This window comes from Gallus gallus, chromosome 4 (assembly GCF_016699485.2).
Source record: "Gallus gallus isolate bGalGal1 chromosome 4, bGalGal1.mat.broiler.GRCg7b, whole genome shotgun sequence".
Classification (NCBI taxonomy): Eukaryota; Metazoa; Chordata; class Aves; order Galliformes; family Phasianidae; genus Gallus; species Gallus gallus.
The window spans coordinates 33,971,058-33,998,645 of record NC_052535.1 but is presented as its reverse complement, the minus strand read 5'-3'; the positions used below and the strand labels follow the sequence as shown (position 1 = coordinate 33,998,645).

Below are 27,588 nucleotides of genomic sequence, written 5' to 3'. Positions count from 1 at the left end.
GCAAAGAGGAAAGAAGCACTTTATTTTCAAAAGAAGCTTTGAAATCTTAAGCTCCCCTAAATACCTAATATATTAAAGGCAAGATTCTCTTCAAGGGAACTACGTCATCCCCAAAAGGATAGCTGAAATAACAAAAAGCACTTGGTGCAGAAGTAGTACTGATGGACTGCTCAAAGCAATGAAATAAACATCTCAAACACATCTTCTCTATGGAATTTAAATCCTCTTCTCTCTTTTCTGCTTGCTTTTCTGTATTTACAATGGCAAAGTAAACAAGTGTAACTACATTCTTCCTTTTTGGTTAGGTGGTTTTCTTCAACTACTTTAGAGATACCAGCGTGTACCCCAGTAAATGTTAAGATCAGAAATACCTTATAACATCTGGACATTGCAACTTGGTAAAGTTGTGATATGAATAGAAAATTCTTCCCACTTCCTTCTATTCTCATTTCCCAGAAAAATACTAATCTGGAACATGTTTCACCCCCATAGCTATTACATAACACAGTGTAGATGGCAAGTTAGCATATAGCACCACTAGGTGCTTTTTGCATAACAACAGAACAGAATGATATCTACAGATAATCATGCATATCCTGAGAAGTACTACTAATGTCAGCTTCTTCCAGTACAGTGGACACTTCCAATACTGCTGACAATTGGAAAAATTAGCAAAGAAAAATCCTCTGACTGCTGACTGAACCAAAAATAAAACACTACATAAGCAGAAAAAGTTAAAATACATGCTTTGTTATAGAATTTCTAAAATAGAAATGCGTGTGTTACATTACTTACCTTTCTGTAACTCTGAAGAACCTGGAAGAATTTCTTGGGTTCGATCAGCAATCAATTCTGGTGCAAGATGATCAAATTCTTCCTTACTAACAAGATTTAGCTTCCTGAAGTTCTCAACCTCTTGCTGAATTAGAGAAAACAAAAAGCGTAAACACAAACTGCAATGACCATCATCTTGAGGAAAGGCTCAATATCATAAGACAAAATCAGCAACCCAGAATTCACACACAGCTAAACTCACACAAGCCACTACAGATCTCGTTAAATGTAAAAGGGAGTTCCTAGCTGACATGAACAACACAACTGACACTGTACTTTCTGCAAGAAACAGGCCACCAAATGGGCACATAGAGGCCAATGGGGCCATACTCAAGATTTTTTTAACAGAGTAAGAAATAGAAATGACTGAGATCCTATCCCTTGCCGAAACCAAAATATTCTGTCTTCTGCAGTAAGTCTGACAAGAAAAGCAATTTAGCGGGGCACGAGATGACCTGCTCCCTTTCTCAGGCTATGTGTAAAGAAATGCCAGTGTTATACATGAAATGGCAGCACCTCAAAGCACTCAGGCTCAGCTGAAGGTAGTGTGGCATGCGTGCATGGATCGTAAGAAAAAAAAAAAATCTCATTTAGGTTATTGTCAAGAACATCACAACAATGAGAAAATATTTTCTCTTCCTGTTTGCCACTTCTCACTGTCTTGTTCCAGTCTGTTGATTGTCTTGGGCCACTTTCTTCATAATAAAAATTCCATATTTGAATCCCACCTTTATTTCCTGCTTTTATTATCAACATTCATTTCTAACTCTGTCAACTCCCTTTTGTACCCACATACTTCATTTGGCCTTAAGCTATTTTCGCCCTTTTCCTCCTTCCCATATAACACACATTTGTCCTTACCAACAGGTAAAGCTCCTTTATCTCACCATTTTAGTCTTTGGGTAACTTTATTTCTGTGTGCACAATATCTGCTATCAATATAGCAGCACTGCCTATAGGTAAGACACTCACTGGTCTTGCTTTCACAAAAAGTGGATTCTTAATAAATCAAAAGCAGTAAGTGTAGGACATGATTCTGTGACATTGGTGCTCCCAGTTGACCTCAGCCTATGAAGTGCTGGAGTTCAACACATCTGTAATTTTATAGCTGTCTACTGTATTAAAATACGTCAATAGAAAAATCACAAAACTGACAAGCTCCATCTGAAGCTTTGAAAGCCTAAATGACAGGGGCCTCAAATACAAACTAGGAAATAAAAGGGTTGCCATAATAAAACAAGGTGTGCAAACCCAACTGCAATTCACTCACACAGCTGCACGTTCTCACAAGCTGCAAGATAAACAAAATTTCTAAATAAACTACTTAAAAATGACCCTAATATCCTCCTTTCTATCTTACATAAAAACATGTCCTTATACTGCCTCTATACTAGGGGTTTACAAGTGCTTTTTATGAAGCAAGCTATGTATAGAACAAGAAAACACTGGAAAAGGTGAACCATCTCCAAAACATTAAAAATTTTGCTTTCAACTATCTACATCATCACGAAAATAAACATAGTTTACATGTTTATTGAATTCAACTGTCAACTTTCTTTCAAAAATGTTTATCATATCATAGAATGATAGAATGGCCTGGGTTGAAAAGGACCACAATGCTATGTGCAGGGTTGCCAATCACTAGACCAGGCTACCCAGAGCCACATCCAGCCTGGCCTTGAATGCCTCCAGGGATGGGGCATCCACAACCTTTCTGGGCAACCTGTTCCAGTGTGTCACCACCCTCTGAGTGAAAAACTTCCTCCTAATATCTAACCTAAACCTCCCCTTTCTTAGTTTAAAACCATTCCCCTTGTCCTATCACTATCCACCCTCGTAAACAGTCATTCCCTTCAAATATTGGAAGGCTAATAGTTAGTTGTGTAGCAGACAGACAAAATACTTCTGGCACTGTTTGCACTGGCATTGTTTTAAGGTTAAAAAAAAAAAAGAAAAAAGAATTACCATTACTGTAGTGTCATTTTCACTCTGCGTTGTCCACAAATCCTGTTCATAATAGTATAAGCCATCATTAATAACTTTAGCAAGTTCCGATGTTATTTTTCCATGACACACATGGTTGTCAGCACGATCTTCACCAGGATGTTTTCTCATATATGGTGGCGTCTGTGTTACAATCAAAATCTTGTTTACATCCTGATCATCAATTTCATAATCTGAACTGCTGTCTGACCAATCAGTGAATTTATTCTTATGACCCTGAATTTGTTCCATCTCTTCATCAAACAAAAAGTCAAGTTCTTCTTGTTCTTGTTCCTCTGGAGGTGGAGGTGGCTGTTGTTGACCTGACACTTGATCAGGTATAGGAACGCATTCCTAAATAAGAAAAGGTGATGCATTTTATACTTGAAATAGATAATGATCATCCAAATGGAAGACAAATAGAGTGTGACTGAATACTTTCAACAGTGAACATACAGAATGAGAAACAATACAGCTGCTTTAAGATATTTATTAAGCTCATAAGTAAATTACCTTTCTAAGTACTTCAGCATCATGATTTTTTAGAATAATTCTCATAACACAACCGCTTTTTCAATAATGCAACTGTCCATCAGCAGAAAAAAAACACATTTCTTGTCATTATAGTGAGCTTTGGACCAGGATTTGAAATGCACTTGGTTATTCTAAGTCTGGATAGAGTGAGTAGTGCCCACAAACAGTTTTAGGTAATCAAGTATCACATATGTTGAAGTGTGGAAAAAAAAAAACAACAAAAAACTGTTTCACACTATAACTTGAAAGTGAGAAGGTTTTGCACTTGCTTATTTAAATAAAGTTCTTTCTCATTTTACCTTTACTCTGACAGTGGATGCATGATGCCTGTTCTTCACTTCTAGCCAAGGTTCGGAGTCCAAATCAGGCAAACTTGTAGACAACCCTTTAGATATTGTCTGAAAATTACTTGTTTCAGTGTTTTCCTTCAGACTCAACAGGCTTCCCATTCCTGGAGAACTTGGTGCAGACTCTAGCATTGGAAAACAGTAGTTCAGTTCCTGTTGTGTTGTTTTTCGTTTGGTTGGTTGGGGTTTTTTGCACAGTGGTCTTTCCTTTAACCTCAGCCACCACTTGCTACCTCTGTGGTTCAAGTTAGCATTGACTAGCAGAACTTCTTTTCATTTTAGGAGATCACTTTTCATAGTCCAACCAACATTTTAGGAAAAGACCAATTTATCAGCTTATTTAAGTTAGAAGTATATAACAGACTCAGAGAAATCATCCATTATTCAGAAAACAAGAATTCACTTATCAGGGATATGTTTTCCCTACACCAGGTGCCAGCTCTCCAGATAGGTGCCTAACTCAGTCTTCATTCTTCCCATTTACTTTGAGCCAACATTTTAGTAAAAGATTTACTTGCCAAACACTGTTTGCAAACAAAGCAATCTCCATATTAATAGTGTGAATGGAATCCCCATCCAAGACTATGGTACACACAAAATACAGTTAACTTTCAGCTAGGATCAAAATGAAGTAGAATTTATGACTATCTTAAGACTACTACTGCTTCTGCTATTGGTAATAAAAAAGGACTCCAAGTCATTATACCTTCTTCTGGAGAATGGTCACAACTATAGCAGACAGAAGACATTTTTATCCACTTAATATTAGCCATACCAGCCACAACTGTACAGCTGGCAGGCATTTCAGCTGAATAAACCATTACCAAATGCACAATTTCTATTATGAAAACAGTATCAAGAGGCAAACTTCCTCAGCTAGACAGACAGCCCCAAACTTAAGTTTCTATTAAAGAAATCCTTTACCTGTATGTGAGCCGTAAACTTGGCCTGGTATGAATTCTGGACAATTGATGAGCTGAGAAAAGTCAGTCCTTGACAGATTACAGGGAGGTGGACCTGGAATCGGCCACTTTTCTGGATCAATCCTTTTTCTTATCCTCTGATCCACAGTTTCAACTTCTGTACTGTCCTTTAGGGCCTGTTGGACAAGCACATTACAGCTTAGGAAAACATTACATATCCAGCACCTTCTTACACCCATGGAAGACAGTCAACTCTTTATACAGTAATTAAAAAGGCAATTCAAGCTTTCTGTGCTCATTCTTCATAATGACTGTCTGTTCTTTCTTCTACTGGTGCAAACAATCTTTTCATTTTCAAGGATAACCGTTCATCATCTTTTTTTAATTTGATCAAATATCACTTCCTTCCTCTCCCCAGTCTGCAACCTCTTCCTTGTGAGGGGGCACCAAACCAACTCCTCCCTTCTATCCACTTTTCTACTTCCCCAAAATTAACTCCAACCCCATGCATTCTAAGTATAGCTAACAGACAGTACAGAATCAGAGTGGTCAAGACTGGAAAGGACCTCTCAAGATCGTCTAGACCCTCTACTCAAGCAGGATCAGCCATTTCCTGTTGGGTTTGAGCATCTTTAAGGATGGACACAGCACAATCTCTCTGGGCAATTTAGCACAGTGTTTAACCATTCCCACAGTAAGATAGAAAGGAAAAAAAAAAAGTAAATAAAATCACAAGCTAACAAACTGCAAATGTTTTCCCTTTCTGACCTTAACATGAAGACTGATACAGAGAATAAGACCCAGAGAAATTCTGTAAAGAGCATACCAAAGATCAAAGGGTGGAGAAATTTATCCTTCATTTAAACAACGAATTGTTCCCCAGCCAGATAAGTACACGTAAGGACTTCTAGTCTATTAAGCATACTTGCACTTCTGAACTAAGGGAAGTCATATCTTAATTACAAAAGATGCTTAGACTATCTTCTGGCTAAGAAGGAAATAGTATGATTGCATGGTGTAAAAATATATATACATTTTTTCCTTTAGCTTACTAGACTTCAGAGAGAAGACTGGGTATAAAATCTAACATACTCCTAGACAACAAGTCCATGAGTGATCTGGTAACAGTACGCTGGAGCTTCTCTTGAAGGTGTTCATTTTCTGGAGGAAGATCTGTCTGGGAGGTGGCAGGACAGCGCAGCTCTGTGACAGAAGTTGCTTCCACTAAATGCAACTTCAGGTACAAGTGAAGCCAATTATCACCCCCAGGAGAAGCATTAATTCAACTAACTAAAGGAAATTGCTACGGCAGCTTAGTTTAAGTACACTAAGATTATTTTCACTTTCATTTTCCAGCTTAGGTCTCTCTAAACACTCACACTATGCTGCTTATTTTAGGTTTTATGAAGGAATGCTTCCAGTTTCCCTTAGGCTATCTTATTTAAATGTGATTTAAGGTAACTATGTAACAGCAAAGCACTCCTTAGACTAGCAACACACCAAACAGGCTCCTCCCAGACATCTTCAGTAGCATCCAAAACATACCACATTGAGACTCTATTTTGTCTGCAGACATTAAGTAGAACACTAGCACTAAAGGATTTGGAGATACCATAGACAGAGAGCTGTGAAACAGTAAGGTACTGCAGTTCTGATAAGTAAACAACCTGTAGTCCTAGAGATCCTCTACTACCATCACCAACTCTGTTTTGGACCTATGAGGCCCACATATCAGTAAGCTGCTGAAGTACTGGACAGCCTCAGAGCCACACGAAAAGGACAACGTCTCAAATATGCACAGTACCACTGCCCTCTGGTTAGATTAGCAATATACTGCAACAGGTTTCTGTGCTAGAGGCAGAAAAGCATCTCCCTGCAGCAGGAGCACAACGACTGCCAGCTTAAGGACTGGGCAATACATTTAATGACAAGGTCAGCAGAGAGCTGACATTCATCTTATCGGAGTTAATGGAAATAAAATAGGAGCCAAACAGCAAGTGGATTCTGCAGAACAATTTCCATTTCCTTGCTTGTTGGCAGGGTTTACAATTTAGGCAACCCTGCTATTGGAAAAGTATCTCTGGATCTGAGGAAAATTATTGCCAGAGAAAAATTCAACATAATCCAGGAACACATTGTTAAGATCACTTCAGCTTTGCCAAGTGTGTTATGCTGTAATTTGGACAGATACCCATTTTAGCCTTCTAAAAAAAAGTTTCACCTGGAAGAGAAAGGCACAAAGACCTGTTCTCTTTCAGAAATCTTAAGACAAAGTGTTTTTATTTTAGTAGAAAAGTAATTTGGCAGCCCAGTTATCCCACTCACACTGAAGGCATAAGAACCGCTCTCCCTAAACTATTAGAAATATCTGGTACATCTTGGCAATAGGCACTGACCAAACAATGGAATCTGTGCTAACATCCTGAAGATCTTGTGAATCTAATAATAGCTGCCCTAAATTACAGCAGTGGTAGACTCAGTGAAAACCCAATCTGGACTACTGAATACTTGAATAAACTCTGCAACTGTTTGCTCTAAAAAAGAAACACAACAAAACAAGCAAAACATGTTTTCCACTCTCTGCACACACAGATGTGGTTCTCTTCACAGTGCTCACGTGGAGGTTTGTGATGAGGAACCTTCACAACCTATAGTTGTTTTTTTTTTGTTTGTTTTAAAACACCTGGCAGAGTATTTCTGCAACTGTGCAACTCACACTCTAAATAGAGGATGATTAGCTTGCAAAGGAATCATCAAAAGTTTCTTCGAAGTACCTGCCTATACTAAGAACACCTATTTGCCATATTTCAACCTCTCAAAATACAGAATCCTCAAAGAAATAACAGAAGATGACTGACTCTGCAAAAGAGAGACTTGCAAGTATATTCTTTAATAGGCTTAATATGCCTCTTAGGTTTTGGCAATATTACAACTTTTCAGCATCAGATAACAACCCCTTTAAATTTTCTTTTTTTTTTTTTTTCCTCTTAGAAGAATGACCTTGGAATGATTCTACATTTTTTGCTATGTACGAGCCTCTGCTGTATTATGCAGCAAGGAGTTCCTCTATTATATGCACATGAGAACACCCTGTGTGGGTGTTAAAGACCACATTTCTCTCAACTTCTGACTCAAAACAGGATACTGAAAGCTCAGAAGCAAGTAGGATTCTGACAAGAAAAACAAAGTAAGCTTAATATAATGCACTAAATTACTGACCCTATAAACATCTTGGATGTAGTTCTTCAGTTTGTCTACAGATGTAGAGATGTCTGTTCCTTTCATCATCTCCCCTTTCTGTAGCCTCACTCTCAGAATGTTTACAAACAGCAGAAGAAAACATTTTCTGCAGCATTCTACCCTCAGTTCCAATGGGACTGTGCAAAAATCCATCCAAAAAAAGAAAAAAAAAGCACCAAAACTGTCTACACACATGCTTCTGAATTATTTTACCTCCAAAATGAGCGTAGCATTTGTAGTCAGAGCTTGCACCCTGTGGAAGCTAGCAATCAATGAAATAGGCAGAAATCCTTGTTGGTCCATCTTTCTCCGCATAAAGAAGTCTCTTTCCAAGTTTTCTGTGCTGAAATAATACTCACTGGACAGAGAAACAAAAAAGATGCAAATATGAGCCTGTTATAACTTAAAGTAAATCCTGAAACAGTAGCCAAAACATTCCTTGGTAAAGTCTTCCATTAAAAATGTAGTCTGTAGAGCACAGTTCGTAATCAACAACATTGTTCTTTCAACAGGTATATTGTTACAAACAAGACTTTCAGAACAGCATGCAAGCATGCTCAACATCTTAGGAATGACTTATGATCCAGTACAGCACACAGGAATATACATCAAAGCCTTGTTACAACCTTTGCATATATAAACTGTGTGTGGAAAGATTCTGCTTGGTTTTTCTTTCACTCATCCCTCCTATTACTTACATGAACAGACAGAAACAACATTCTCTTAGCCTCCATATAAGATGAAGGACAATTACTGCTTACATCTTATTTCCTGTTCAGCAGTGCCAGTGCAACCTCATCCTGAACTGTATCTTTTCCCAGTTTCCAGTACATTAGAAGGTTTAAGTGTCCTATCTGAGCGTTGAGGCACATACATGCGCTCTGAACCACTACTTCAAGCATGCTTGTGGGAAGATGAGAGAACCAAACCAGTAATCGTGTATTTTTCATGAAACTGTACCAAACAGCACAACAGATCATGGAGAAAGACAGAGGCTAAATGAATAAATGACACTTAGTTAATAAGGAGAAGAGGGACAAGGACCATTTCATGAATCTGACGATGCTACAGAACAAGAGAGACAAGTAACAAACAAGTTGCAGAAAGACAACATCTTAAACAATGAAGTTGTTGTATGAAATGATAAGAATGTCAAGATGTTTTATACTTAGTGATGAGAAAAAGCAGAGAGTTCAAATCATGATGGGACATACAAAGCATGGGAGTAAGAAGACAACCTATGGAAGAGAATGGAAAAAAAAATCGTGACTAAAATCTAAGCCCTTAACAGGGTTTGCACATCATTCCATATTTCAGCATACTACATCCAAGGAATACTACTATTCATCAGGTTCAGGAAAAAATAAGCAGTGAAATGTTTATTCTGTGACTTAAACAGAGGTAGTGCAAAATAAAACAAAAAAGCATTAAAATGCTGAGGAAAAAACACACATGCGAATATAAAGTCTAATTCCAACAATAAATAAAATGCTACACATCTCCACTGAACTTTGCTCAAGGCTGAAGTTACCAAAAGGAGCGGACCGCAATGCCATCAGTGAACCAAGGAGAAGCTCGATACCATTCCTTTCTAAAACTTTTGGTGGCTAAAAAGTTTTTGAAGCAAAAGCCGTCTATATGAAACACTCAGCTCCAAGACAGAATGAAAACAAAAGTCTCAAAGTTGGACAGTAAGACATACGACAAATGAACACACTGCCATTAAATTGAAATAAACAGGAAAGAGAACATAGCTCTCGGAGAATTAAGCTCTTACTCAGATCTAAGTAAATTGATCGGCAAAGCAATTGTGCACAAAGGCTTCTCTCAAGAATATTCTGTTTACTGTGCTGAACCAATGTAATTCTTTTCCCCTAAAAGTCTAGAAGATAGACAAGTACAAAAGCCATGTCAATATTTTCGTAATGGTACCTTTACAGTCATACAGTAAAGGTAAAAATCTTGTAATGATTCACCTAGTTAAAAATTCCACAAGCGGAAATGGACAGTGACTGAACTTGACTCAAACTGCCTCATTTGATGTCCATCATTCTAGAAAAAGGAATTTGAAAGAACATTAATGATAAACAAAGACAATGCACAAGTTTGTTTAAGTAGAGGGACAAATCTAAACACACACACACACACACCCTCCAGCTTCACTTCTCTCACTTTCCTGAGAATCCTTTTATTTATTCTTGAATCGATACTGACCTGGATGCAAATCTGAGCTTTTATTTGTCTGTTTTTAAGAGAACGTGGAGTTCTACTGTAGGCTGTGCATTGAGGAGTTTCAGGGCACTGAAACTTTCCAAGCTGATTATTTCAGCCCATAATTAAAGGTGGCAATGATAGTTTTGCAAGTAATACAAATATTCCTCTTGCACATCAAGCTGTTTCTTTGGACAAGCATTGAATGCTTGATAGCAGTGTACCTCTTACTGAAATTACAAATCAACTCAGTTGGATACAGCATCTAACATTTTTCCTTACTAAACAGGAAAACAGTTCTAAAATTCGTCAGTACACTACATAAAACAATTTCCCTTCTCTAGCACATCCTCGTTGATCTCAGACTCCATAAGGAACTCCAACATCCAACAATTCTGTTCAGCTTTCTTTTGTACATGCTTCCTTCTTTGGCACAATCACTTTAATATTTTAGAGCTCAATTACAAAAGGAAGACCAAACCATCTCCATGTATGAGTTAATGACATGTAACTGATGAATAAAGTTGGTTTCCCATCATTTTTATGTGATATAAGAAATGTATAATAAAACCACTTTTTTTTTTTTTTTTTTTTGTTAAAGGAGCACAAAAATGGTGAAGTTACATTCTAAACCTACTCAAGAATCTCTCTCTCTTGAAAAGCAAACTCCATAAATCCAAGTGCCTGAGGAGATTATATCAGACAAGCAATCAATGGCACTGGTTAGCCAGCTATGCTGTCTTTTATGGACACCTGCCAACCTCTTTTTGCTAAAATAAAACACAAATATAACCAGAAGTCAGATGTGACCAATGCTGCAACTGACATTTTTCTCACCAGAGGGGGACATCATCATGTCCTACCTTAGAAGGTCTGGATTCTACACTGCATGCCCAGAAATCTGGCCAACAGTGGAGTGTCTGTGCTCCTCCCTCACTTGTCTGAGGACAGTGCAGGCCGATTATCCTGACATGGGGGTACATGTCCACTGTCAGGTGTCATAGGGGCCTGGTAGCAAGAGTAACAAAAAAGATTGCAATAGAAGTTTTGAAGTTGATAGCCACATGCCAGATACTTTCTGCCCTTAAACAGGCTTTTTTCTTCCTTTTTTTCGTCAACTGTAACAAAAGAAGCAAGAATAAAATAAGCAAGTTGCTTTATGGGATACAAGGGCAATAAAAAACCACCACACAGGCATCGTGGGGAAATGCCGTTACAAGTACAGAAGATGAAATATCTGCCAGTGGTGGAAACTAGCTCTTTAAAATGAACGAGTGGTTTCCAGGCCCTTTTGACATGTCTCCTGGTGATAATCAGTCTTCCAGATGGTTTCTCATTCCTAATGGTATACATGAGAAAGTAAACATTTCAGATTACTAGAAAATCAAGCATCATTGCAAAACTACTCTTTCAGTTGAATGTTTCAAGTGAAACACTCTGAAAACATAAAACTAACAAGAACACTCAAAGTGAAATTGAGAGCAAATAAGGGAAACCTCTAGCTGCACCACCCAAGAAGAGCTTTATAAGCAAACAGACCGATGGTACTCAAAAACACAAGCTCAGAGACATCCATATCTCAATTACATGACAACATAAAAAAGGGCTATGTACCATAAATAAAGAAGGTATACGAGTTAGAACCACACTACAGCACAAGATGCAGAACAACTGCCTTAAAATTCCTCCCCATCACTCATGTTTTTTCACCCCATTTGTGAGTAAGTTCAAACAGACGCTGGTAATGGTCAAATCAAAAACAAATCAAAATGTCTTCATCCCCACCGTTTTACGGGTGATAACTCATTCCAAAGAGTGTTTAATCCCTTTCTTAAATGACCTCTCAAAATATTTGCATACTAAACAATCTACTTACATTTGACGTTTTATATATTCTTTCAGAAGAACTTCATCCACAGAATACATCTGCACTCCTGTTCCATCATCGTAGTAATACATCATACTAGAGTTAAGCTCAGGTTGAAATGCTTGGTCAGTTATTTCACCATACAGTTCTTGATAACCAACTGAATAGTCAAAGTTCCCTTCAAAATGCAGGTGAAAATGAAAATTAATTCAATTAAGTCCAGTACACATACATTTTGAGACATAAACATGATATGCATGCTACTTCATGGTTGGCTTTCACCATCTGTTTTAAAACAAACAAAAAACCCACAAACTACTTGAAAATATCAAGCTACAAGATATGTATCTTGAGATAACTCCAACTTCATACGAAAACATCAACATTATAAACAAGGTTTAAAAAACAGACTCCACTCATCTATTTCTCTGCATACTTCTAGGGTTTCCTCTGCTTCGTCCTCTTCCTTTGCCTCTACCTCTTCCTCTGCCTCTGGAGAATTCTCGAACGCTGCCACCCTCACTTCTCACACTGCACACTTCATCGTGATCATCTCTCTTTTCTCTATCACGATGCCAATCTTTAAAAGAAAAAAAAAAAGAGTATAATACAATCATAATTAAACATCACAGTGCAATTCATTAGTCTCCGATTCATTCCTAGATATTGACCTTAAAACACAGAACAGAAAAGCACCCTCTACTTTTTGGATACTCTGAAACGTTGAAGAAAATGAAACTGCTGAATACACGACTGCCGAATGTCCTTTCTAACAGAGCTGTCAACCTGTACTCAGGGAACCCACCAAAACTCAGCCACACTAGCTGAAGCATAAGTCCAGATCTGAAGCTGGACGGGACAAAGAGAAAGGCTGCCGTAGTAGTGCCTAAGGGGGAGCAGGTAGGAGCTGCTAGCAATAAGGAGTAAATGAGCTGACTGGCAGTCAATCTCAAATGCTTCGGAAGCAACTGGACACTCATGCCAACTCAGGGATCACAATATATGCAATGAGTATAGGACAGGAATGCACCATCATGCCCTTCTCCTTCGAGGCATGGTAATACCCTCTGCTTATGTGGACAACTCCCAGTACTTACAGAGAGCTACACAGGGCTGCTAGCTCTTGATAATTCTGCACTGGGGAGGATTTCCAAGGCTCTCTGGAACCTCCCTTTTGTTCTCAGAAGCAGCCATTTACCACTCCCCTGACTCAGCCTTTTAAGCAGCAGTATTTTATTCTCTACTGATCTTCCCCCTAAATAGAGCTTTTAACTTAAGAATCCCTTTTTGTTAACACAGGTAAATCTAAGATAGCTCTGTAAAATCATCCCCATATTCCACCGAACACCTTTGACAGAAGAATGGCTGGGTATACAAACCCCATCTGATGCTACTGAGAGCTGCTAATGTCAACATAAGACTGACTAAAGATACGGTTTTTTGTTCCTATTAGAAATACTGCTTTACTAGCAATTATCCTCAAGAAACCCTGCAACAAAATCTGTACGCTTGTACATTCAAGTTTCTGTCTTTTATCTTCTGTCAAACAATACCTTGAATTTACAAATATCCTAGTCAGTATGTGTCTTTCTCTATGAGAATTTGGACCTCAGCCTCTTAGAGATTCCAAATGTGGGATTATTTGAAGTATTTCCCCTAGCCAGTTTCATATTTGCACTGAATGTACATACGGCTCCTAGACACATGCAAAAGCCCTACAAATAACACGTTCAAGAGTAACTGTTATATTTAAAGCCTGACACAGGTTTGGTTTGGTTTGCTTGTTTTAATTTAAATAACCAATATTTCCAAAGAACAGAAGAGGTTTTATGCTCTCTCACCCTGAAATTTATCTTAAATGAACACAGCCTTGATGTAAAGTTTACACTAGAAGTTTGTGGTTGTTTGACCATGGGGCTCCTGAGGAATAATTGCTGGAGTAAAGTGAAGCACTAGTAAAAATCCTTCCCCTGCCCCCTTCTGCTCCCCAGACATCCAGATAAAGCCCTTCTATCAATGTTTCTAAAATGACTTCAGAAACAAATCTCATCTCAGTGGTGTCCAGCACTTACTATTAAAGGGAACAAACACTTGAATTGTTAATGCGTATCACAATTCTGAAACTTAAATGCAAATGTACAAACCATAGAGTTAGAGTCAGTCTGATATTGCTGCTTTCTGACAAAGCTGTATTTAGAACACCTGAGGACTAAAGGCAGTACCAGCTATGGTGCGCTGTCCCCTCTGTTGTGCTAGTACAGCTTTCTGCATGGCCATGCTGAGAAATATATTGGGGAAGTGAACTTAAAGAAGAGAACAGTAACAGAAGAATTGCCAATGCAGGATACAAAGCATGGTCCCACAAGCAACTGCTCTGACAGCAACAAAGTGTGGGAACAGGAGTAGAGCAGGACAGAGCTACCTTATTACAAGAATATTATCAGACTTTCTGCACTGTGAAACTGTGGCCCAAGACATACTCGTTAGCCATCAGGAGAACACATGGCTCTGAACCAGCACAGACTGCAAAAATAGACTTACCAAGCTTTTTTACTCAGAAGAGTTATTGACTGAGATGTTACAGTCCTGATGAATATGTGAAGAATTAAAAAATAGTAATAACCTAACAAAGTTTTAAACAAGACTTTCCAATTTAAAACTTGAATATTACAATCTGGTACAATTTATTTATTTTATGAATTATTGGCAAATATTACACTATTTTTTTGTTGTTGTTTTGTTTGGATTTTAGTAATGGCAAAGTCAAGTTTCAACATCAACTGGCAATCTAATGCCTACTCTTGTGTTATCAATCATCAGAGAAAAAAAAAAAGAGCAGCATAGCACTTCCAATGTGTCTGGTTCAGTTTGATTGGACTTACGCTAACAGCCAACAAGTTTTAAGTCACACTTTATTTGCTACAAACAGGAAGATCCAAAGAGATTGAAAACTACTTACTTCTTGTCTCATTCCGCCTGTTGTTATGAAGTATTAACTTGTTTGTCTCCAGCTGAGATCTTGAGCTACTTCGAGAGCTTGATCTTTCTTGACTATCTGACCTTACATCATCCAAGTGAAGTGGAACCCATTTTTGCTTGTTACCTTAAGAAGTTAACATTTTTCTCTTAATTATAGTACTGCTTGAGGTTTCAAATCCCATTTAAGATTCTATTTCATACTGCTGTTAAAATTATAAATAACAGTAAATTTCCATGTTAAAAAACTAGGAGAATCAGCTTAACACTGTATTTTTAAGATATAATAAATGATTGAACAACAAGAGATGCAGTAAACAAGAACTTCTCAAGATGAAAGGTAACCTTACGTGAAATAAATGAAGGTGAGCTTTTTAATTTTTAGATGTATGTGTGCTCCATAAATATACAGTTAAATACGTACACTAAATTCATTAAATAATTTCACAATTTGCACATGAAACATTATGTAAAAAATAAATATTTTTATCACTAACTGTACAAAACTTACTGAGAATTTTGCTGTGGTATAGCAGTTTTACATCAAGACATTCGGATTAAATTCATTTCTGTGCATCAAGAATGGTAAGCAAAGCTGTACGCTAGTCTAAACATCTACTGGCCATTTACTTAGTGATAATATTCACTGTTCTATGCTTGATTGACATTGGGAACTTTGTTACACATAACACTCTTAATCCACACTGGGGAAGAAAAAAAAAAAGCAAGTTTGTTCCTGTAGCATGCTTTGTTTTGTACTTTAATTTAGATTAAAAAAAAAGCACTACAGGATTTTATTTTTTAATATACATGCAGCAAGATTAACAAATCTAAACAACAAAGGTCTTTAGCATCTGAAGAACTATCAACAAGGAACCAAGAAATAAAGCAGTTGATGGCAGCAATATTATAAAGCTACTTCAGTTGCGTCTTCATCTCACTCAAGGTTATTGACCAAGAAAACCAGATGCTTCCTATTTTTAATGTAACAGGTTGGATCAAGAGGAAACAACAAACCTGGTTTAGCTCTCAAGTGATCACTTCAGGATGTAAGCTACTAGCAAAATATGAAAATTAAAATGACAACACCTATTGTGTTATGCATGCATACACGTGTATGAAATTAAATGAACACAGTTCTACCTATTCAATGGATAAAAATGTGAAAGATGATAACCAAATGAAACCACAATTTTCCAGACATTTTCTGTCAGAGCTCCATACACCACCAGGAGGACGTGAACTGCTTTTTCTCCAGAATTCCTATTTGACTAAATAGGACACTACAAAACCTGAGAAAGGAGGCCCATTTTAACCTTCCTAACACAATATATCCTGTTATTACCTAAAAAATGCAAAACAAAATGTTCCATCGAGTCATTCAACTGGAATTAACATAAATGTATCAACAATTAATTACTGCATTACACACAGTACCCAGACAAACCTTTTTTCCTTTGGTTGTTAGTTTGACCTTCATCTTCGCTAACGTTATCTGCTGGACCATTTGGGTTAGCCTCCAGGTTGTCCTTGGTTCCATTACTGCCTTTCTGATCAAATTTCTCCTCCTTTTCTCTTCTGTTTGTTGGCCTCTTACTGTGACTTACAGTCTTGCACTGAAAAAGATACCAGTAATTATTTCTGACAGCACAGCTGCTGATAGCAAAACAAATTTCTTTCACCTATTAAAATTCCTTTACTATTAGCTGTTCTCGAAATCTTCAGGACGGTGAGTTTTAACAACTGTGTTGCTTTGTGAAGTCTTCATTTAAAAAATAACTCTATTTTCTGCTAGTCTGGCAAGACTATGAAAACAATACTTTAAAAGGAACAGGGTCTGGTTTGGTTTCTAACACGAAGATGCGAAGCTACAGAACATACAACAATCATGTTTCAATACCTCAAAACTGAACTTCATACTACAGGAAAGAACGAAATACATACCTACTGCTGTCTACTGTTAAGACTGATTGACTTTTAAAAGCTGTATTCACAGAACTGTGAATGCACAGCATCATGTGATTTTCTGATTCACCAATCCCAGCTGTCCATGTGAACTTCAAGGAGCCACGGCTCTTAACTCTGTCCAATCTGTTTCATTAAATCAGAACACGAGCCAAAAACAGATATGGAGCTGTATGATTAGATTTACACCCCACCTCACGTCCCCCAAATTTAGAATATGGCATTTACTGAGAACAGTTTGCATTTGAGTAGTGCCAACATCCTGCAAATCATCATTTCTTGGAAATCCCAATATATAATATCCGGATATAATATCTTCATGCAAAATTAAACTTTACAACCATTTTTGCCAAACTGAAGTTCTCCTATCTTGTGGAGACTGCTTTGAACTTGCTGGAATGCATACAGTAGATACAGCAGTACTATCCCCATAATTACTTTGAATACAAAACCTTCCCGTAAACAAATCAACTGAGATAAAATACAAACCGATTGTTTGGTTTAACAGACACTACATGAATTTCTGTGATTAAATTCTCACACATTAAAGTCAACAGCAGTTTAATTAACACTCATGCAATACAATCTAGACCATTTGGTAAAGCAAAAAATCTTAAAAATAAATAAATACCCTTGAAAGAGACTACTTCTGTGAACATAGACACTTAGGCTCTTGTCTCAGCCTCTCTGATTAGTACTGTAGAGAAATCATTAATCACACTAAAATTTCATGCAACCAATAGATATTAAAGCACTGTGCTATTACAGAGTACAAAAGATACGGGTGCTTGTTTTCCAGACACCCAAAAAAAAAAGGAGTTGGTAAAATAAGCATATTCTAGACTTAGTTATAGATCAGCATTAACATCTGAGAGTATTATTAAAAGATATAAATCATAAGTCTTTAAATGCTATTCAATCTGTCAGAACTAAGCACAGTAGACCCTCTCGTTTTCTGAGAATCAGAACGCTTATAGTATGGAGTTTGTTTTTGTAGGCACTGTTATAGAATTTCTCTGCACCATAGCAGCCTCCTACACCTTGTGTATTATATGAGGTGTATCTAAAAAATTACAAATAAGAAGCATTCCATAGTGAGATTGACAGCATAATCTTCAGGAATGGCATTTTTGAGTCATTAGAGTGTGCCAAATGAAGAGGATGTGCATTCTGCATCAAAAGGTATAAAATGCACAGATGAAACTGTTTCTAGTTTTATGAATAATCAAGCAGGAGTTTGATGCCCAGCAAAGTTACATACTTCTAATGTTATCCGGTAAATTAGCAGCCTTAGAACACAAGTCTATCAACACGCGTCCCTCGTGGTATTGTTAAATATACCACCACTGTTCCCTTGTGAGCAGTAGTGGAGCAGCAACATCTCAACAACTGGCAGGAATATTAGTGACTGTACTTATCAATACTAAAGAGAAGTTAAATCAAGGATCTTATATAAATCCTGCACCTTAGTGGCATGTACGTCTACACTAAAATATTCCAACTGGTATTTCAGTGACTGAATGACCATTAATTCATCTGCATATAATCTGTTCAGGTTTTAAAGATTCTTCTAGAAACACCAAAGATTTTCTCTGAGATCCTGTATAAAAAGCTACTAGAAGAGGCAAATTCTACCTAGAAGAAAACGCAGTGCTGTGTCAAATGTACAGACATCTAGAAGTTTGAACTACAACGTGAAAGGCCTGGTGAGAAACCTGAGGATGTTTAGTTGCTGATATAAACAATAAAGATAGGACTTAATTATGGGAAAGGGAAGGTATTGGAAACTGAGCCCACAGGACAAACAACTCATACTGAACTACCCTAATCTGCTCTTTTTCAGCTTCTATTTGGAAGCCTCCAATTAGACAACACACAGTGCTGAACCCAAATGTTCAGAAAAATCAGAGATGCTCTGCTAGGATTAAAGCACAGAGTGAAACAGCACCAGATACACAGGAATAGTCTATGCTTTGTTGCTTTAAATAACGTAACATAAAAGAGGTCTGAGAGATATGATGCATGTATCACTTGAGATACTGTAAAATAAAGAATTTGATGACAATGGCAATAGGAAAATAAATCCTTTCTCCATCCCCATTCCTCTGATAACTCCCAGGACACCTGAGCACAGAACAATTTGGGCACAAGAGAGTGCAGCATGCTCACAGTCCCAAAAGTTACAGGTCTGTGGCTATCAAAGAACAGAAAAGGGAAATAAAAGAAATATATGGTGGATTAAATACAGCACTTTTTTACTCTACATGTTCACGCAGGCATGTAGAAAGTGTGCATGCGTGTATGCTTGAGAAGGGTTCAGATGTTCTTGTGTTAGGATAAACACTTAAGCACAGACCAACATTTGGAATTATTTACATTTCTGCTGAAATTCTAGAATATGGAAAGCACATTCTGAGGCAACCACATTAATCACAGAAGGCCATGTGATTCTTAATAAAATAATATTGCAGATAACAACAAATACTTACTTCATTGTTTGCTGTTTCACTTGGTGTTGGCCAGTCTCCAATATCAACAAAATCACCAGCCTGCAAAGACAGTCACAGTTTGTGCTACTTCCTAGATTTAGTCCCTTTTAAAACATGGAAGATGACTGTCCTGACTTCGATGACAAGACTACCCCCATTTGAACAAAGCTGTTAGAATTAGCAATTCTTAAAAGCTGGGAAATACAAAAGAAAATAAACAAGCAGATTTTTAAAACAGAATAGATCAATGGCAGAAGTAACCAATCTTTGCACTTCACATCCAAAATGAGGTACAACACATCTTACCTACCATGTGATATCACTCAGAATATGTAAAGTGGACATGGCCAAATAAAGATGATAAGTAAGCAAAGCTTTCTACATTCTGTTGTCAGAACAGACTAAGGAGTTCAGACTGAAGTACACAAAGAACAACGTTCAAGGCTAATTGTCATCTTATAGATGGCTCTCTACTTGCTTTAAAGGTACCTACCTCTTCAACATGTTTTAGCATTTGGAAGCCCTTTGAGCACTGGTTTTACTCAATCTAAGATGGCATGGCTGCACAAAGCTTTAAAGATCTAACTGTTCAATAAGAGGATTCGATACCTCTCCTGTCATAATCATTTTACAACAGAAAATACAGTACACTCATTACTAACATAATACAGAAATAGCATTTCCAAAACCAACCTATCATCCCATGTCCCCAAATTACATTGTTTCATTATAGCCCCTTCCCATTTTATATCATCTCATGACTTGTTCAAACCCCCTTGTACACAAACCACTTCAGTTTTCTCATTTCAATTTTCTTCTCCTTCTTTTAAACCTTTCTCTGTCTTCAAAATTAACCATTGTCAAAGTAGAAGACGACGACGGAGAAGTTTTTGTTCTAAATTTCAAAATATCTTGCCTTTTCTTTTTTAATAGCAGCAGTTGTTTGCCACAGTGAATGTTTACAACCAGAAACATTTCCTTGAAGTGATTTCATTTTCCTACCGTATTATCAGCAGAGCTAAATGCCAGTTTAGATAAGCAGGTTACATTAACTGGGACTTCTAATACAAGCAGCCCACTAACTCCAAGCTAAATGTTCTTCTGGCAAATACAAACCTTGCTGCATTTCCTTGTCTTGGCTTTCGCTGCTTTTACATGTTTAGTGGAATTCTCTAGTTCTGAAAAAGAACAACAGCAAGAAGTACTTTCAGGCGATGTAATAAGTGGTGCTGAAGAAGCATAAGGTAAGCTTTAACAATTTTTCTGTTATCTAGCATATTACAACAGTGTTTTTTAGTGGTCTTGGTATTGAAGCCAATGAACATTCATAAACATAATTACTACAGGAGTACTTCCATAAGATAACTAAGGGCACATGACATTGAAAAACTCAAACTCACAACAAGTGTAAATAGCCTTGAAAAAAACGGGTGAACAGAATATTTTATAACAGTATGTAAGCATTTGATGAGCTGCAATGCCAAGACTATCTCTAAACATTGGTATTTTAATCCAGGTATCAGCAGAAATGAGATCCCAAACAAACAAATACCCAAATATTAGAAGCTATATTTACAGCACGTGGTTCATTTAAGAAATTTACCATTACGTGAGCATGAAAATAAAAAAGCTGTTACATATTGACAAATTCCTGGTAATTTCCATTTATAAGCAGTCACACAACTGCTAAAGAATTAAGCCATACTCCTCAGAAACAAATCAAAGCAACAGAAGAAAAAAACAAAAGGAAAGATGCAAAGACAAAATAACTGTAAGGTTGATACATTTTTATGTTCAGATCCCACAAGTTACAAAGGCTGTTTATGATAAATGTAACTAATTGCCAGAAAGCTGACCCTCATACATTCCAGAACCATCCTAAGACCTAACCTTTGTGATAACAATACTCCTCCCGAGCAACAGTGCCCATCTGCATTCATTATGCCTTTTAATACATATGCAATTTCCATTCTGTACACGAACGCGATTTTCTCCTTTTCCTCCCACTTAATTGTGCTCCAGCTTTTTTTGTTGGTTTTTTCCCCCTCGAATACTCAACTCAATAGGAACAGAACTATTACCAGATAACTTCTCCTGGGAGGGTAGATCCAGACAGATAAAACCACCTTTTAGTATTTCCTACCTTCATTCTGATCTCGCTATACATATTTTTTAATTACATTATTCCAGCTGCCTTAATTTCACTATGCGTTTGTTGTTTTTTTTTTTTCCCCATAGAGGAGCAGCTACAACCTTTAATGGAAAAGTTTTTTTCAGCCTTTCACTGAAAGCCAAGCACAAACCATTGAGCATGGCTGAAATCACCAGGGATTGTTACTTCCTTGAGGATAACATCACCTCCTTAGCCCTTATCTCTCTGGCATCCACTGACTTCGCTAATCTTCCTCATTGCAGCTTCACCCTGGGAACCCCACCCTCATGCCCAGTGCACATAATGACTGTATGATCCTAATTTTTACTTACCATTCAATAGTAAACTACCTCCCCCTGTGAAATAAGACAAAAAAAAGGTTGTAGTCATGGAGCAACAAGCTAATTTGTGCCAACAACAAAGCTGCCAATTGCCCGCCACGGCAAACTGACCAGCCATAGTGTTTGCTGTCCGAACAGAGCTCTCCTTTTAGCTCTTTGGTTACCTTACTGAAGCCCTTTTTCCACCTCACAGCACTTTTACTTAAATTGCTACCCAAGGACTGCCCTGTCACAACTTCTCACAGTGCATCCTTGGTAAAGCAAGGAATTAAACAGAAAAGAAGCCAACTCGGCATCACCGCAGTACCTTAGTCATGGGATGTTATTCAAACAGCAACATAGGCCACCTGAATCAAGTAAAAATGAGACCCAACTTGCTTTGTAAGTAACCTTTCTGATCTGTTTATAAATCTAACAGGTAGTAATCTAAGACTTAAAAGATACATTTGCACACTAAGTGAAAAGAAAATTAACATCAGGCAACAACATTGCCTAGCTGATGGTGCCCGTTCCGAGCAGAAAGGCCAGTGAGCTCAGCCACGCTCCCCAGCAAGAGCTCCTCCAGGTTTCCAGGATCTCGTTCAGACCCAGATGTAACTGACCGCTACTGGCCGGCCAGCTTATCATTTGGAAGCTGGATTTTGGTGTGAAGCTTGAAAGAGAAGATAAGGGCTGGGGGAAGGAGGGTGAGAGTAAAAGAACAAAACATAGGCTCCCTTAAAAGTTTTACCTGAATCAAGTCTGTCGTGTTCTCATGAATAGGAGCACGGCCACCATGCAGACAAAGCTCACTCTACTGTACATTTAGATAAAAGCTCCATGCTGAACGTTAACCCAGCCTTTGGTTTCAGAATCATGTAACAGTGCAGAGTACCAGAAATGCTATCTTCAGTTTATGGCCGCAGCAGAAGCCAGCAGCCCCCTGAAAATATACAGCTGTCTGCAATCCCTTTACCTGGTGGGTTTTAGCTGAACTCTGAAGGAGTGGGCAGAAAGAAAAACTAATCAAGGATGAGCAGGTTTAGTTGCTACCAATCAGAATTCAATCACTGAACTCCAGTGAAGATTCCATCCATGTGGAAACTAAAATAACCTTTCAAAGCCATTTTAAAAATGGTTCATTCAAGTCTTCTTATACACCACATCCTAACACAAGGTATCTTCTGCAGAAGGACATGGATGCGCCAACACGTCAAGTGCAATATTTCAAGGTATGAGACAACAGTTACAAAAAACAAATGAAAAATTGCCAAAACAGCAGCAATCTTCAAGCATTAGAAGAGGGAAGGTGAAACCAGATGCTGTGTAGAGGTAGAGGAGCAAAGTTTACACGTAAAGCTGCATCACCAAAGTATCACCACCTATAAGGCAAATCAGGTTTATTTTAACCTATTTATTGTATAAACCTTCTATTTATTTTAACAAATAAACGTATAGGTCTTGCAAACGTGATAAAATAATCCCTTGGAACATGCAATAGTTTAAATTTAGAGCACAGATTTATGATCCAAGATTCTGGGAAATTAAAAAAGTCATCTATGCTAACATCCTTTCCTACAGTAGTTCAAGCATTTAATAGCAAAGCAGCATTAGTTGGACCAACTTCCTCACGCTACTTGAACAAACCAAGGCACTGCATTACATCACCAGCATCCTTCCATGTGTTTATGGTCAGAATCAGCTTTTCAACGTAACAAGTGCTGATCAATAGGAAAAAAAAGTCCCCAGCATGTGATGAGTTAATCATTACACCTCTTACTTACCCTCTGCTTCATTTCTACTGTTATTTTGTTCTTAGCTGCTTCATAAAAGCTGCAACCTGTGGCTCAGCTTCTATAAAAGCTCTCATGCTGAAGCAGGAGCACGTGCCAGAGCACAGCCAGCCAGGTCTGCACGGAGGCTCTGGGCAGCAGGATGCATTTCTCTCCTAACAGTCTCCAGTTCAGTAACCAAAAAAACCCTACTGTGCAAACAGATGTATGTTGTGTTCTATGCGCTGTCATAGGTCTGGAAAACACAGACAGCGGATTTGAGAATGCTTTTACTCCCTTCAGGGGTGGGATAACTGCTGATGTTGTATCTCTTGATAATTCTTAAAATAAAAAAAAAAGCTGCTATTCAAACTCACAGTGAATTCATGAGAAATAATGACAGCATTTGCACGAGATACACCAAAGGATTTGATAATCAGATCATTTGCCCATTTACTCATCAAAACTGTAAAGTCTGTTACTCTTCATAACACAGCACACCTTTACTAAGCTGCACCTGCAACACCTGCTTACTAACAGACCATAGCTAATCAATAGCACATGTGAATCAGTTTCTGCTACCGACACATCAACCAGATGAAGGATGTCCTGTGTCCAGAAATCGATGGAGCGAAGAATGACAAACTGAGCAAAACACGAAGGACTGAAGCATGCAGTTACTTTGATTAACTACGATATCAAAGAACACTAGGGAGCAAACTCACTTACCACAGATATTTTGCTTTAAAGAATATTTCCATAAACTTCATGGGCTGTTCTTGAATAATTACCTAATGACTCATTAGGGACCAGCATCAGCTATACAGACCAAAGAACTTGCTGTTTGGGTTCCCTTTTAGAAGCTTATTAAAAAAAAAAAAAAAAAAGGCAGTATTTCATCAAAGAGGTGGAAAAACTTTTGAATAAAATCAGCTCACCAACTCCACGCTGGGAATTACTGAAGTGGGGGAAGGGTAACCAGCCTCTTTTTGGGACAGCCTGGCTCCAAGGGCAGGCTAAGATAAAACAAGACTCAAAGGAAAGACAAGGAAAACAGGAATAACACTGGGTTGCTACACGGCTTCAGTAGCGACACATCTCCTTGGCTCCATTTAAAACGAAACTTATCTCGTTACCTGGTAAAAAATGGTTATCAACATGATTACACGGCACTTCCTCTCTTAATTACTGAGTTTCAATTTGAAGAAATGAAGATGCAGTGAAAGCTCAGCAGTACAGGAGAAGCAGGGAAGAGCGTGCATGCTGCAAGAACTGCCTTTAACCATGGGCAGCCCCTGCCAAAGCTGCCTTCCTGTGCCACGGATCCTGGGGTTAGATAGGAACCCATGAACTGCAATGGCGATTCCTTATTGCTACACGTCTTTCTCCATGAACAAACTGCACATCAGCAGCAGCAGTTGTATCATTCTGGAACTGTTCTACTTAGGAGTTTAATAAAAGGCTTACTCCAAAACACCCAACTGTAGTAACAAACACACCATAAAAGCATCAAGTACGTTTATATGAAGTGTTCGGTTTACCACCGTGTTATTAAAATCTACTGACATATCCTACACCCAAAATTAAAAGGTAACAATGCTTGGACAGAATTCTGTCACCGGGAAAGACTTTTAAGCTTTTTCCATTACTTTTTCCTTCTATTGTCTGCCCAGTGATTTAGCAGTTGCCTTCAAAAGAAGGAGGTGGTTCTGCCTCTGGTGCAAATGAGTAACACCACAGTGCACGGATGGCCAGAGGTGACTGCCTGGAAGCAGCCTTCTCGGCGTGTAACCATCACTGAGCACGCCGCCATACATGCATGTGTCAGGAAACTTTCAACAAATTAGGCCAAGATCAACGAGTTGAACAGGATTTAGCTGCTACTTTGATGCGAGATTCTTTTCCGTTTTATTATCCCCTGTACGGACAGTTTTACATTCCATCCCAGCAATGCTCCTGCTCACCTACTTACTGTTTCACATGCGTAATTTCCATACCACCACACTTAGAAGGGCCCAGCGCGACTGACGCCGCTTCGTCAATTCACTGCCTGAGAGCACACCTCCTGTGGACAGGGGCACACACGCAGTCACGCCCTCCCTCGGCCCCGCTGGATCAGCCACTCCACGTTCCACAAGCAGTGAGCAGTGGCTCAGGCCAAAGCTCCCTGTGGCAGCCATACCACAGCACACCCCTCCCCACGTGCCTTTTACTGGTACCACCGTCACCACCAACTCCTCTATTTGCTGAATTCTGCACTTGCTGCTGAAAAAGATACTCCAGTGCAACAGCTCGGTTATACAGTAATTTCACAAATGATAACTTCTGTACAGTTTAAAGCTCTCTGCAATAATCAAACTAAGCACGTAATGTATGTGGTGCATTAACTTCACTCTCTCTCCCCCCAACAACTGTTTTGGTGTTTTGCCTTAAGTGGGAAGCAAAACCTCAGCAAAGAGCAGCATTTCCAGCCCAGGCCCCACCAGGCCCACGAGGCATTACTGCACCAAAGCGGCTCCTGCTGTACTATTATTGGGACTGCCCCGGCAGCCCGGGCAGGTGACGAGCTCCCTGTCATGTACAGGCAGGACTGCAGCTGTAGCACAGCGCTGGGCTGCAGGAGCGACGCTAAGTCGGCATTTACGAGTGCGTCAGTGCACACGGACAGCACGGCCCGATGGTGAGGATGGGTACACGTGCTGCCAAAAGGGTCGATCTTCAGTTAAATAAAGGTTCCGCGGTCTGGAGAGCATTTCTGTCTGCCTGCACGATACGTCTGCTTGGAACCGTCAAGGGATACATTTCTCTTTGTGAGGGAGGCACGCATTTAATTCCAGGATAAAAGCAATCATAAGAACACAAGTGGGGCTGTCAGGAGCCCTCAGGAGCACAGGCCGGAGTTCAGGGAGCACGCAGGGAGCCGGGCTAAGTATGTGGGGCTGGCAGCTGCTTCCAGCCGACAGCAGCACTCCAAGAAGTGCTGACTTTGAGGAACTCCTCGGGGGCCCAATAACGCCGGGCAATGTCAGCCGGGTCTGCAGCCCGTGGGCCGTACGGAGCTCTCACACAGCTTTATTTTACATCTGGGGTAATTAAAGGCCAGCAAACTGCACCAAGCTGCCCTCACTCCATCTCTTCCCACAGAAGCAGCCTGAACGGTCAGCACGAGCGAGCTAACTGCAGCTGTTAACACTAAGGCCTTCACAAGCCCAACCTTCCGAAAAGCAAAATTCAGGAGCGAACCGAACAGGGAAACTGTACGAATAGGTAAAAACAACCAACCCACCAACCAAAGCAAAACAGAAACAAAGAGCTGACCCACAGGAAAGCGGCGGGGATTCAGCAACGCTCCTACATGTCAGCAACACCGCACGGGCGGCTCAACGTTCAGCTCGCGGTGCCGGGCCTGCGGCGGCCGCAGCAACCCCCCGAGCCGCCCGCCGCCGCCCTGCCCATGTATGTAGAAGCACGGGCTCTCGGGGCCGGCCGCGTGCGGCGCGGCGGAAAGCGGAGCCGGCGGAGGAGGGAAGGGACGCGCTCTCCCCGGCACACGCGGTGTTTCCGCAGAACTGAAAGCGACGCACGGCGCCGGCCAGCACCCCGCCCGCCCGGCCCGTCGCCTCGCCCCGCACCTGGCTCCCGCAGCACGAGCTGCCCGTCGGCCGCGCCGTCCCGCGCGGCTCTGCGCTTCGTCCACGGGTTCTCCTTGGGCGGAGGGGCTTCGGCCGCCGCCTGCCGTCGTCGCTCCTCGGGCTCGGGCTCCCGCCGGCCGCCGCACTCCGCGGCCTCCTTCCCGCCGGGCGAACCGGGCTCTCTCCGCCGGGCCCCTTCCGCCGGCCCGTCTCGGCCCTCGGCGCCCCAGGCCGGGCGCTCGGCGGGCGCGGCGGACACCTGCGCGGCGGACATGCCCTACCGGCCGCCGCGAGCGGCCCTCGGGGGAAGGCGGCGGGGCGCCGAGGCGGGGCGGCCGTCTCT

The 27,588-nt window shown here is 39.7% G+C and overlaps 1 protein-coding gene across 4 annotated transcripts in view; it reads right to left on the bottom strand.

The window, feature by feature from the left end:
* LARP1B (La ribonucleoprotein domain family member 1B) overlaps positions 1-27,560 on the bottom strand; it is a 33,892-nt gene extending 6,332 nt beyond the window's left edge. For 2 of the 4 annotated variants that reach the window (XM_015276630.4, XM_015276631.4), the window contains exons 1-13: positions 27,246-27,560; positions 21,854-21,877; positions 20,486-20,547; positions 19,370-19,429; positions 16,363-16,531; positions 14,899-15,042; positions 12,376-12,519; positions 11,949-12,117; positions 8,075-8,219; positions 4,623-4,797; positions 3,651-3,823; positions 2,800-3,171; positions 796-919 (exon numbers count right to left, since the gene is read on the bottom strand). In XM_015276630.4, coding sequence (XP_015132116.2) covers positions 796-919; positions 2,800-3,171; positions 3,651-3,823; positions 4,623-4,797; positions 8,075-8,219; positions 11,949-12,117; positions 12,376-12,519; positions 14,899-15,042; positions 16,363-16,531; positions 19,370-19,429; positions 20,486-20,547; positions 21,854-21,877; positions 27,246-27,519 — 2,035 coding nt within the window. In that variant the 5' untranslated portion in view covers positions 27,520-27,560. Of the gene's footprint in view, positions 1-795; positions 920-2,799; positions 3,172-3,650; positions 3,824-4,622; positions 4,798-8,074; positions 8,220-11,948; positions 12,118-12,375; positions 12,520-14,898; positions 15,043-16,362; positions 16,532-19,369; positions 19,430-20,485; positions 20,548-21,853; positions 21,878-26,931; positions 27,068-27,245 lie in introns of those variants that run through there. The other 2 variants (XM_004941010.5, XM_046941064.1) reach the window with 2 other exon arrangements.
* Positions 27,561-27,588: the final 28 nt, after the last annotated feature.